This window comes from Gymnoscopelus braueri (genome assembly GCF_963280865.1).
Source record: "Gymnoscopelus braueri genome assembly, chromosome: 6".
NCBI lineage: Eukaryota > Metazoa > Chordata > Actinopteri > Myctophiformes > Myctophidae > Gymnoscopelus > Gymnoscopelus braueri.
In genome coordinates, this window is record NC_137607.1 from 17414585 (window position 1) to 17427299 (window position 12715).

At 42.5% G+C, this 12715-nt stretch overlaps 1 protein-coding gene across 5 annotated transcripts in view; it reads right to left on the minus strand.

Moving 5' to 3' along the window:
- The window catches only part of LOC308086473 (uncharacterized protein), a 9657-nt gene extending 777 nt beyond the window's left edge, over positions 1–8880 (minus strand). The window contains exons 1-3 of one of the 5 annotated variants that reach the window (XM_080430004.1): positions 8102–8880; positions 435–818; positions 319–333 (exon numbers count right to left, since the gene is read on the minus strand). In XM_080430004.1, the coding sequence (XP_080286130.1) occupies positions 499–818; positions 8102–8819 (1038 nt within the window). In that variant the 5' untranslated portion in view covers positions 8820–8880 and the 3' untranslated portion in view covers positions 319–333; positions 435–498. Of the gene's footprint in view, positions 1–216; positions 819–1716; positions 2428–5264; positions 7222–8101 lie in introns of those variants that run through there. The other 4 variants (XM_080430006.1, XM_080430008.1, XM_080430007.1 and 1 more) reach the window with 4 other exon arrangements.
- Positions 8881–12715: the final 3835 nt, after the last annotated feature.

The following is a 12715-nucleotide window of genomic DNA, read 5'->3' on the forward strand; positions in this document are numbered from 1 at the left end:
TAACAGATCAAATATCACATCCTCCATTCTGTATAATACAAACATTAGATCTATATACATATATATGGTATAAGGCAGGGGCCTTCAAAGTTTTTCAGGCCAGAGAGATGAAGCAGGGACCCCCACAATATATTGTATAAAATGTGTATTTTCAGACATTTAACCACATTAAAAGTTCAATACTTAGTAAACCTTCTGCCCTTTCACAAGATTTTGTGAAATCTCGTCTAGCGAGACTTCCGGGGGCGCATTCAAGACAAACACGTTGCATAGTGTTCTTTCACTATGAATGTCAGATCAAAAAAAAAAAGCTGCGGCGGGATGGAGTTATGACTTTTTTCTACTGTACCACTCGTCCTAGGATATCATAACACCATAGAAAAGATAAGAAAACCGTCGGGCGAAATTCCCCTTTAACTAATTTAGCTGGGGACCCTCTGGAACCCTCCTCAAGGACCCATGGGGGTCCCCGGACCCCACACTTTGGAACCACAAGTTTTAAGAACGAGGTTTGACGGTAGCGTAGGTCACCTCATCTTCATCGTTGCCATCATCGTGTGTCTTGGCTCCTCCCCCCACCGCAGCCCTCGTCTGATTGGTGTGGACGACAGACGCGTAGGTCAGGCTGTCATCAGGGTCGTTTTGATTGGCAGATGGATCGGGTTGGCTCGCTGGTGCTGCTGTGCTGTGATTGGTTGACGTCAGGGGAACGACGTTGTGGGTGGGCGTGTTCTTCCTCTTGACCACAAAGCAGATGGCCAGCGCTGTTGCCATGACTACTAGGACCACACCCACCACAACGATCACCATGACTGTTGCTGTGGAGAGGAGGGTCATTTGTTACACTTGGACACTAAACTGCATTAAATTAAACACTTTTCTTTGTAGAAACAACGTTGTGTTGTCTACACATCTATAAACATTCTCTATGCACAGCAACCTTATTGTAAACAAAAATGTGGGCCTCTTCCTTACTTCCTTCACAGGTGTTACCAATGATACTAATTAAGGCTCTGTTCCATTCTGGTCAAACAGAGTCAAGCTGCTGATATTGTTGCATGTTGACTCATTGGAAACACTCTGCTACACCAGTGGCTCTCAAAGTGTGGTCCGGGGACCCTCATGGTTCCTTGAGGAGGTTCCAAATGGCCCCTTACAGGACCCCTGGACCCCAACTCTGAAAGTGTACAAATGGAACCAAATGGACCCTTACGGGTGTGTAACTCTGAAAGTGTACAAATGGAACCAAATGGACCCTTACGGGTGTGTAACTCTGAAAGTGGACACATGGAACCAAATGGACCTGCAGCCTAAAGGTCCATTTGGTTCCATTTGTACACTCTCATAACATTTTTGAGAACCACTGTGCTACACTAAATGGATCATTGGTAACACCTGTGAAGGAAGTAAGTAAGAGGCCTGATCCAATTTCTTTATAATATTATCTCTGCCTCCTGTATCTCGTGAACCGTTGAAGGGAGTGTGGTCCCATTTAATTTTAGTCTTATTTTTGTCAACTGAAATGTTTTACTTTTAGTCTAGTTTTAGTTGACTAAATAGTAGTAGTGTGGTTATAGGAAACCATACAAATTATAGATTGCTTTAAAAAACATGTTTAAAATAAAATCTGTCTCGAGTCAGTAGGCCTGTACGCTACGGGGTCAGTTGTAATGCAATGTAGACTCAGATGTAACATGGAGTTTAATAGTAGTTAACCTTGTGTCGGTGTCTTCACGTCTCCTGGGAAGTCAATGGTTATCTTCACGGCTCCCTCCTTATCAGCCACCTGACATGTGAACTTGTTGTTCAGGTCGTGTTGGCTGTTGGTCAGAGTGATAGAACATCCACGGCTCTGAGATTTGTCTGTTGTCGGGGTACCGTCCTCATTCATCCAGCTCAGAGTGTGATATTCACAGTCTGTATCTTTTCCAAACAGAGAACATGTCAGTGTCTGTCCAGTCCCTCTGTTTCCTCTGGTGATGTTCACTACAAACAATTCGCTCTGTTTATCGTCTCCCGTTTTTTTTCCATTTATGAATTGTTGACAGATATAAGTACCAACATCTTCAGCTGTGACATCTTTAACAGTCAGATTGCAGTTAGACGCCCAACTCATTCTTCTTGCTTTCGATGGGTTTAGATTACTTTCAAACTCACCATGCTCAGCCAGCTCAGTTGTGATGTCTTTTTCGGCATAAAGCCACGTAGTTGACCCACAGCCAGTATGTCCAGGTAACACGTTAGATGGCAGAGTGACAGTATCTCCAGATCTCCCGTACAGGTTGACTCGGTTCAGTAGAGAGTTGTCGACTCCAAGCAGCAGAATTAAAACCAGTTGAATCCCTTTGATCCCTGACATTCTGATCTGAACTGTTTTGGTGTCTTTTTATAACTGTCTCTCTGAGCCGTCGCCTGTTTCTGTGTCTATCTCTATTTCTCTCTGAGCTGTCTCTTTGTCTGTCTCTCTGTGCGGTCTCACTGTCTGGAGCCAGGCAGTTGTGGTTGAAGTCAGTTCCTCATTCATTCAGTCATTCTGCTGAGTGTTTCCTGTGAAAACGTTCAGTTCACATGCAGAACACACGTTAATGTCTCTGTGTTTTAGAGACTTTAATCCTCAACAGTACAACTTGTTTGTTATACTGTTTAGGGTCAATAGCTCTTTGTACTATATTGTATCTAGGCGTCAGATAATCTAATCCTCCTTGTAGTCTCTATTATCATCACTTTGTGTGCACTATTTCAGTAATAATTTTGGCCACTATGAACAATGTGTGTGTGTGTGTGTGTGTGTGTGTGTGTGTGTGTGTGTGTGTGTGTGTGTGTGTGTGTGTGTGTGTGTGTGTGTGTGTGTGTGTGTGTGTGTGTGTGTGTGTGTGTTGTAACGACCTGCAAAGTCTACACCAGATATGCCACAGTAGTCTGGCTATATTCGATAGTTTCGTCAAGACTTAACCCTTCCCAAAGCATAATGGGACTATGCCAAAACAGAAATACCCCAGGTCGAGTGTAAATGTGAAACTATGAGTGTTCCTGTATAGACAAACACTACATGCACGTATTCTATTAATAATAGACACGGTGAGGAAGTTGAACCCACAGGTCCCTTGAAGAATTCAACTCTTACGACTTCTCTCATAGGAAAACAAGTTTTATTTTAAAACTCAAAGTGATACAGGGTATGGCAATAGTATAAAATAATAAAAAAGGGAAAGGAAACATTTCTGGTAAAACAGACAACAGACCCCCAAGCTCTATCTCCAAGTCCTCAATCTAAGGTGCCCGGCACAGACAGAAAAATATCCCCAGATTAACTTAATTCAACCAAGATACAGGCTTGCCTAGAATTCTTGTTTGAATGTTAAATCTGGATAATATTCCTCAATTCCTGCGACCTACACGGTCATTGACAAACACATCTCAGAGTCAGATCTGGAAATAATCTATCATTTCCCATGCAATAAGGCTACCTAAGATAAAGCGACCCAGCAATCGGTAATGCTAGGATTTGACAAAATTCTCTGTTTATTCAACCAGATTATGGGCAATGCCAAGGTCCCAGTCGAATACAGCAGAATCCACTATCGCTCCCCGCAACCTCGTTGCAGTCTGGTCACCAACACATTCCGAAAGGAGAGAGCCGAATAGAATATTGGGGGGGGAGGAATATGGGAGAAGCTCCGTACAAGGCTATGTCCCTCGCCCGATCGTAAGTCGGGGGAACATTCTGACACTTCATACGCACACCAGGCTCCTCTACCAACCAACCCCCCGAACAGAATTATACAGCAGTATTTATACAATTTGATTACATCCGAACAAGCCTAATATGGCCTTCGTTCCCCAAAAGTCCCCCATTGCAGCTAACACCATATATAGCAACGGGTCATAACATACAGTACGTTGTCAGAAACAGCAAGTCATTGATAAGAGGAAGTTATGGTGTAGGCCGTTCTGATGCAATCATGTTTGGCGGACCTCGGGCCCGCTCATCTTCATCATGGGGAACAGGATGTGGGTCAGATCCACACCCACGAAGACCCAGTCTCCTCGACAGTGTGTGTGTGTGTGTGTGTGTGTGTGTGTGTGTGTGTGTGTGTGTGTGTGTGTGTGTGTGTGTGTGTGTGTGTGTGTGTGTGTGTGTGTGTGTGTGTGTGTGTGTGTGTGTGTGTGTGTGTTTATGTGTGTGTGTGTGTGTGTGTGTGTGTGTGTGTGTGTGTGTGTGTGTGTGTGTTTTTGTGTGTTTTTGTGTGTTTTTGTGCGTGCGTGCATGCGTGCATGCATGCGTGTGTGTGTGTGTGCGTGTGTGTATGTGGGGGGGCACTAGAGATAAGCTTAATAGTTCACTTTAACAATTAGTGGGAGAATGCTGTTATTAGACAATGCATTGCCAGCTCTAAACAACATTTAGACTTCTGCCTGCAGAGACAACATGCCTGTGGAGGAGACCTGACCAGCTGGACAGTGCAGTCCCTTCCTGTCCTTGCCTCCTGTTGCCACCTATGGTTTGAATGATGGCTATCCGTAACATACGTGACACTGAAGTTACCACGGTGATTGATAGGGCCGTAAAGGAATCAATATCACGTAAGAGTCAAGATAGAGAGAATGCCTACATATTTCAGAGCCATTAACTGACCAAAGTTACCATACAAGGTGAAATCTCTCGACCTGACCTGCCTTTTCATATCAGGAGATATGTTTAAAAAGAATTACTTAGTTGACGGTATTCCCAAGGGCTCTATACCAGTGGTTCTCAGACCTTTTCACGTCAAGGGATCCCCAAATTGATAAATATTTGGCCGCGGACCCCCATCTGAAAACATGTTGTACCAGGGATCCCCAGAAGCAAAGATTTGCTTCAAGAATCTTCACTAATGTTCAAGATTTTTGAACAAGAAAGGATGACATAGATGTCATGGTGAACGGAGCGTTGGCAGTGGCTGGATGTTTTTGGGATGCAGGTTTGTCAGGGCAGGCTATGTTATGGCAGAAGGTGGATTGTTGGTCTGCGTGATGTGTGTGATTTGTGCTATGTATGTGATTGTTGTGGTTGCTATCGGTTGTTATAACATAGTTGGGAATGTATGCAAATGTGAGCAAATGATGGTAGTGAGTTGAGTGAATAGGAAATGGAAACAAGCTAAATGTGTGGAAGCAAAAGTGCTAGCAAGTGAAAATAAAGAAGAGTTCATATAGATGAGTTGTGGCTAGATGTTTTTTATTTAAATAGCAGAGCAGTTACATTGTACAGGTGTTGCTCATGAAAGTAGAAGTACACTATTATTTGAACAGATACATTTTTGCAAAACAATGAGAAGTATGGAAGTAAGACATGGTTGACTTTATATGAGGGGTTCTGCAACACAGGGTAATGGATTTACTCTTGTTTTGTGAGTGTAATGGAAATGGGTTCATGGTCAGAGTAGTAGCAAGTGTGTCTTGTGATGTTTTTGCAGGTATATTGTGGAGTTTAAATGTATGTATATTTGATCAAGGCATCTGCCGTCCATGTGTGTGGATGTAGGTGGTAGTATGGCTGGTTGGAAGTTGTGCTGTTGTAAGAGTTGCTTGAGTGGATGGGTTGGGTGTTGTCTTTGGCAGAAATTTAGATCTCCCATGAGACTGTGGGCTTTGGTGTGGTCTTGGATGAAGTCGGTTAAGGTATGTAAGAAATGTGCGTGAGTTTGTGTTGATCTATAGATGTTTGTGACAATTAAGTCATTAGATGAAATGGAGGTAATTTGGAAAGTGTCATGTGTAGTGTGTTTTAAAAAGGCAAAGTCTGGTGGGAAGTATGTTGCGATGCGAAAATATAAATATGAAAAAACAACTAGGATATACTTTAGGATGTGAGATAGATTATAGACTCTAGGGTACATAATATTTTCAACAAGTTTATCAAATTTAATATAAGATAAGTAAAATATTTAGGGATGTTCGATATTGACTTTTTTACCGATATTCCGATATTGTCAAACTCCTGATTTCTGATACCGATATCAAACGATACCGATATATGCGGGCTTTTTCACCAAAAGTCAACTAATTGTCAGCTAACAACATCACATATCTAATAAAATAAAATAGCTATAATATCTAATAAATCTAATATAATACAGTGATGTTGTTTCAATGAAGTGAGTCCCGGGACTCACTGGTGGTCATTTGAATGAGTATAATCTTAGATTAGATGTTGGCCTATTTGACAGTGCAGAAGCATAATTGCCTTGATACCTATAACATTAACGAGTGTCAACGAGCGTCAGCTGGACACAGACACACACACCTGCCCTTTGCAGTGTATCATTTCTCTGCAAAAGCCCTTGAATATGATGGAATATGATTAAGGATTACTGTGATTATGGTAAGCTCACATTTCATATCACTCACACCATACAGTAAGAACTCCTGTAATTTTTAAAAATAAAATAAAAACGATACAGATATTTTCCGATTAAATGTTTATGCTAATATCGGCCGATTATATCCGGAGGCCGATAATATTGGACATCCACACACATATTCATAATGATGACAACATCCTAAACAAGTGGATGAAATAACAGATAAAATATCACATCATCCATTCTGTATAATACAAAGATTAGATCTATATACGGTATAAGGCAGGGGCCTTCAAAGTTTTTCAGGCCAGAGAGAGCAGGGACCCCCACTACATATTGTATAAAATGTGTATTTTCAGACATTTAACCACATTAAAAGTTCAATACTTGAAAACTTGACCTTCTGCCCTTTCACAAGATCACTCGTCCTAGGATATCATAACATCATAGAAAAGATAAGAAAACCGTCGGGCGAAATTCCCCTTTAACTAATTTAGCTGGGGACCCTCTGGAACCCCCCTCAAGGACCCATGGGGGTCCCCGGACCCCACACTTTGGAACCACAAGTTTTAAGAACGAGGTTTCACGTTAGCGTAGGTCACCTCATCTTCATCGTTGCCATCATCGTGTGTCTTGGCTCCTCCCCCACCGCAGCCCTCGTCTGATTGGTGTGGACGACAGACGCGTAGATCAGGGTCGTTGTGATTGGCAGATGGATCGGGTTGGCTCGCTGGTGCTGCTGTGCTGTGATTGGTTGACGTCAGGGGAACGACGTTGTGGGTGGGCGTGTTCTTCCTCTTGACAACAAAGAAGGTGGCCAGTGCTGTTGCCATGACTATTAGGACCACACCCACCACAACGATCACCCTGGCTGTTGCTGTGGAGAGGAGGGTCATTTGTTACACTTGGACACTAAACAGCATTCAATTAAACACTTTTCTTTGTAGAAACAACGTTGTGTTGTCTACACATCTATAAACATGCTCTCTGCACAGCAGCCATATTGTAAACACAAATGTGGGCCTCTTCCTTACTTCCTTCACAGGTGTTAACAATGATACAATGAAGGCTCTGTTCCATTCTGGTCAATCAGAGTCAGGGTGCTGATATTGTTGCATGTTGACTCACTGGAAACACTCTGCTACACCAGTGGGTCTCAAAGTGTGGTCCGGGGACCCTCATGGTTCCTTGAAGAGGTTCCAAATGGCCCCTTACAGGACCCCTGGACCCCTAACTCTGAAAGTGTGAACCAAATGGACCCTTATGGGTGTGTAACTCTGAAAGTGGACACATGGAACCAAATGGACCTGTAGCTTAAAGGTCCATTTGGTTCCATTTGTACACTCTCATGAAAATTTTGAGAACCACTGTGCTACACTAAATGGAACAGAGCCTTTATTAGTATCATTGGTAACACCTGTGAAGGAAGTAAGTAAGAGGCCCGATCCAATTTCTTTCCAATATTATCTCTGCCTCCTGTATCTCGTGAACCGTTGAAGGGAGTGTGGTCCCATTTAATTTTAGTCTTATTTTTATCACCTGAAATGCTTTACTTTTAGTCTAGTTTTAGTTGACTAAATAGTAGTAGTGTAGTGTGGTTATAGGCAACCATACACATTATAGATTGCTTTAAAAAAACATGTTTAAAATAAAATCTGTCTCGAGTCATTGGCTAGTAGGCCTGTATGCTACGGGGTCAGTTGTAATGCAATGTAGACTCAGATGTAACATGGAGTTAGTTAACTCCCCTCACCTACCTAGTTGGGTGGAGGTGTGAGTCGTAGTTTTAGGTGGTGTTCCAGCGGAAGCATCAGGTAGAGGCTTGGTTGTTTGTGTCGGTGTCTTCACGTCTCCTGGGAAGTCAATGGTTATCTTCACGTCTCCATCCCTATCAGCCACCTGACATGTGAACTTGTTGTTCAGGTCGTGTTGGCTGCTGATCAGAGTGATAGAACATCCACGGCTCTGAGAGTTGTCTGTTATCGGGGTACCGTCCTCATTCTTCCAGCTCAGAGTGTGAGACTCACAGTTTGTATCTTTTCCAAACAGAGAACATGTCAGTGTCTTTCCAGTCCCTCTGTTTCCTCTGGTGATGTTCAGTACAAACAATTCGCTGTGTTTATCGTCTCCAGTTTTATCTCCATTTATGAATTGTTGACAGATATAAGTACCAACATCTTCAGCTGTGACATCTTTAACAGTAAGATTGCAGTTAGATGCCCAACTCATTCTTCTTGCTTTAGATGGGCTTAGATGACTTTTAAACTTACCATGCTCAGCCACACTAAGAGCTATGTTGTCTTTTCCGGCATAAAGCCACACAGTTGACCCACAGCCAGTATATCCAGGTAACACGTTAGATGGCAGAGTGACAGTATCTCCAGATCTCCCGTACAGGTGGACTCGGTCCAGTAGAGAGTTGTCGACTCCAAGCAGCAGAATTAAAACCAGTCGAATCCCTTTGATCCCAGACATTCTGATCTGAACTGTTTTGGTGTCTTTTTATAACTGTCTCTCTGAGCCGTCTCCTGTTTCTGTGTCTATCTCTATGTCTCTCTGTGCAGTCTCACTGTCTGGAAACCAGGCAGTTGTGGTTGAAGTCAGTTCCTCATTCATTCAGTCATTCTGCTGAGTGTTTCCTGTGAAAACGTTCAGTTCACATGCAGAACACACTTTAATGTCTCTGTGTTTTAGAGACTTTAATCCTCAACAGTACAACTTGTTTGTTATACTGTTTAGGGTCAATAGCTCTTTGTACTATATTGTATCTAGGCGTCAGATAGCCTAATCCTCCTCGTAGTCTCTATTATCATCACTTTCTGTGCACTATTTCAGTAATAATTTTGGCGTGTGTGTGTGTGTGTGTGTGTGTGTGTGTGTGTGTGTGTGTGTGTGTGTGTGTGTGTGTGTGTGTGTGTGTGTGTGTGTGTGTGTGTGTGTGTGTGTGTGTGTGTGTGTGTGTGTGTGTGTGTGTGTGTGTGCATGTGTGTGTGTGTGGGGGGCACTAAAGATAAGCTTAATAGTTCACTTTAACAATTAGTGGGAGAATGCTGTTATTAGACAATGCATTGCCAGCTCTAAACAACATTTAGACTGCAGAGACAACATGCCTGTGGAGGAGACCAGACCAGCTGGACAGTGCAGACAGTGAGTCCCTTCCTGTCCTTGCCTCCTGTTGCCACCTATGGTTTGAATGATGGCTATCCGTAACATACGTGACACTGAAGTTACCACGGTGATTGATAGTGCCGTAAAGGAATCAATATCACGTAAGAGTCAAGATAGAGAGAATGCCTACATATTTCAGAGGCATTAGCTGACCAAAGTTACCATAAAAGGTGACATCTCTCGACCTGACTTGCCTTTATTCCCAAGGGCTCTATACCAGTGGTTCTCAAACCTTTTCACGTCAAGGGATCCCCAAATTGATAAATATTTGGCCGCGGACCCCCATCTGAAAACATGTTGTGCCAGGGACCCCCAGAATCAAAGAGTTGTGTTAAAAATCTTCACTAATGTTCAAGACTTTTGAAAAATAGCAGATCTACAAGCTCATAGCGCGGCATGTATGAGCTTGTATATCTGCTATTTTTTGAATAGCCAACGTATAAAAAGTGGTTAAAATGACTGTGATGTTATGTTACAGTAACTACTTTTGCTGGGGACCCCCTGGAACCCCCCCCCCCCCCCCAAGGACCCCTGGGGGTCCCCGGACCCCACTTTGAGAACCAATGCTCTATACTACCACTATGCACCTCGACACGCACATAAAGTCGCACATGCTTTTTCCAACTCAGGAACATTGTTAAGCTCAGGTCTATTGTCTAGAAATGATTATTCATGCCTTTGTATCCTTTCGTCTGGACTATTGCAAGTCACTTTTCACCTGCCTCAGTAAAGCATCCATAGACCGCCTCCAATTAATCCAAAATGCTGCTGCCAGACTGTTAACAAGGTCCAGCCAGTCACATTACTCCAGTCCTGGCCTCCTTGCATTGTTGGCTTCCTGTTGCTTTCAGCGTTCGTTTTCAAGGTCCTGGTGCTTACATATAGAGCTCTGCATAGTCAAGCACCAGCAAAACTGACCTGCTAGAACGGTATGTGCCGAGCAGGACCCTAAGGTCAGCCGACCAGGGTCTGTTAGTCATCCCTCGAACCAACTATTATAACCAAGGGCGACAGAGCCCTAGCTCCCAGACTCTGGAATGCCCTCCCGCAGGTCCTGAGAGCTGCAATGTCTGTGGGCATTTGTAAGAACCACTTGAAAACACTTCTGTTTGGACAGGCTTTCGCAGAATATCTTAGATTTTTTTTCTTCTTTGTAATATGTCTGCTGTTTTTGTTCTGAGATCTATTGTACAGTTTTGCTGTACAAAGGCATTTGCTGTGCAAAGGCCTTTGCTGTTATTATTTTTAATTGTTGTATTTTTATTGCATGTAAAGATTTCTCTCTGCATGTGAGAAGTGCTATATAAATAAAATGTACTTACTTACTTACTTACTTACCCCCTCCCGCCCTGTTTTCGCTCTGCACTAAATATCTATCAAGAAAATAGCCAATCTACAACCTCACCACCCGTTGAACGACCCGTGTGTCAGGTCCAAATGTTAGGCCCAGCATAGGGGCGCTATAGGTTCTCTCTCTGACCTCCATTTGGAAGCACTGGGGCAGTGAGGGAGACATGCCAATCTGTTTGAGGTCGGAGGAGATTTGTTAACACACTGTCTGCAAGATCTTTACCATCCCTTTGAATCCTTCTAAGTGATAGTGTTTACAGGGCAGGGCTAAATGATTTATGACCTTCCCTCCCACAGCCGTGTATCTTTCTCCTCTCCACAAAGATACCACATGTAAAGCAAAGTCAATTAAATGATTGGGTGACACTGGGTCGGTTATCGGAGGCGGCAAAAAGCACCGATGGAACCACACGACGTTGGCCAGTCGTTTGACCTTTAATTACCTTTCCTCAAAAAAACGGGATTAGATAAAGCCGTGTGCCCAGTGGAAACATGCTGTTATCTTCTCCTTTCACTCAGTCCAGGCCTTTGATGAGGGGGAGGTGCGGTTTACTTCTGAAACAAACAACAAATAAAAGGTTTGTGAGTGTTATTGTTGAACAATGCAGCACTTTATCTTATGCAAAATGCTACATGACACTTTTACTGATCATGATACAGTAGATAGTGGTTGAAGTTCATTAGGTTTGTCATCATCTGAGTATTTATTGGCTAATTCACCTATACATATATTATTTTGTGTATTGTGCGTCCCAGTTTTCAATGTACAAATGAGCTGGAAACGTTTTGTTTCTAATACTACTACTACTACTACTACTACTACTACTACTACTACTACTACTACTACTACTACTACTAATAATAATAATAATAATGAACATGAAGAAATAGATAAATCAGTTCGATTTTCACTCACATGGACACAAGAGTTCTCAGAGCATTACTTAAAGATAGGGTAAGTGATTGACTTTGGTTAAAATAAGTGTTAAATAGCTCTATATTCTGGTAGTAGGCTACTCATTGAGTGTTTGTTCAGTAAAAGGAGTCTCCCATGTCTCTCCAGCTATTTATTAAACAGAAAATGCATTTTCAGTGCTCTCGCCTGATTGGCTGAAATGTTGTCACCTACCTGAAAATGTATTATATGCTGTTTACTAAAGAGCTGGAGAGACCCCTGTGACCGAACAAACGCTCTGTAGCAATGATTACTATCAGAATATAGTACTTTAACCTTTTTAACATTAAACAAAAAAATACCAAAATATATCACTTACCCTACCATTAATTACATCAGTTCATACCAACATGATATTATGCATATCTACTGTATTTCACATCTATATTCTGATAATACAATTTGAAGCAGAGAATCAAAGAAGAGCATCAAAGAAGGTAAGGCCAAATGTATGCATTTTATGTACCCCATCCCCTTCCTGCCTGGATTCAGATCAGATGACACGATGTGCTTTGGAAAAAACTTTCACCTGAACAGACAATCACTTACATGCAGAGCCAACAGCAAATGGAGGCTCTGGAGGCCATGGTGCTAAAATTAATCACAGGATTTTTTGGACGGCAGCGGATCCATAAACCAAATTAACAAAGCAGACGAGAGGCCCTATCAGGGCATGTCCCATTGACACTGAAGCATTAGCGTCACAATAGACGGAATATTCCCTCCTTGGCATTCCATGAGGCCTTTCTGAGGCCCAAGCATCTGGGATTCTATTAATTAACTTGGCATTAGCAACGTTTGGTTTTTGTTCCGTGTCAAGTGCATAGGGGTGTTTTGGAAGCATAAAATGAGGTCTAGGGAACGTGGGAATGCTTGCACCAGATTCAGAGAGAATTAC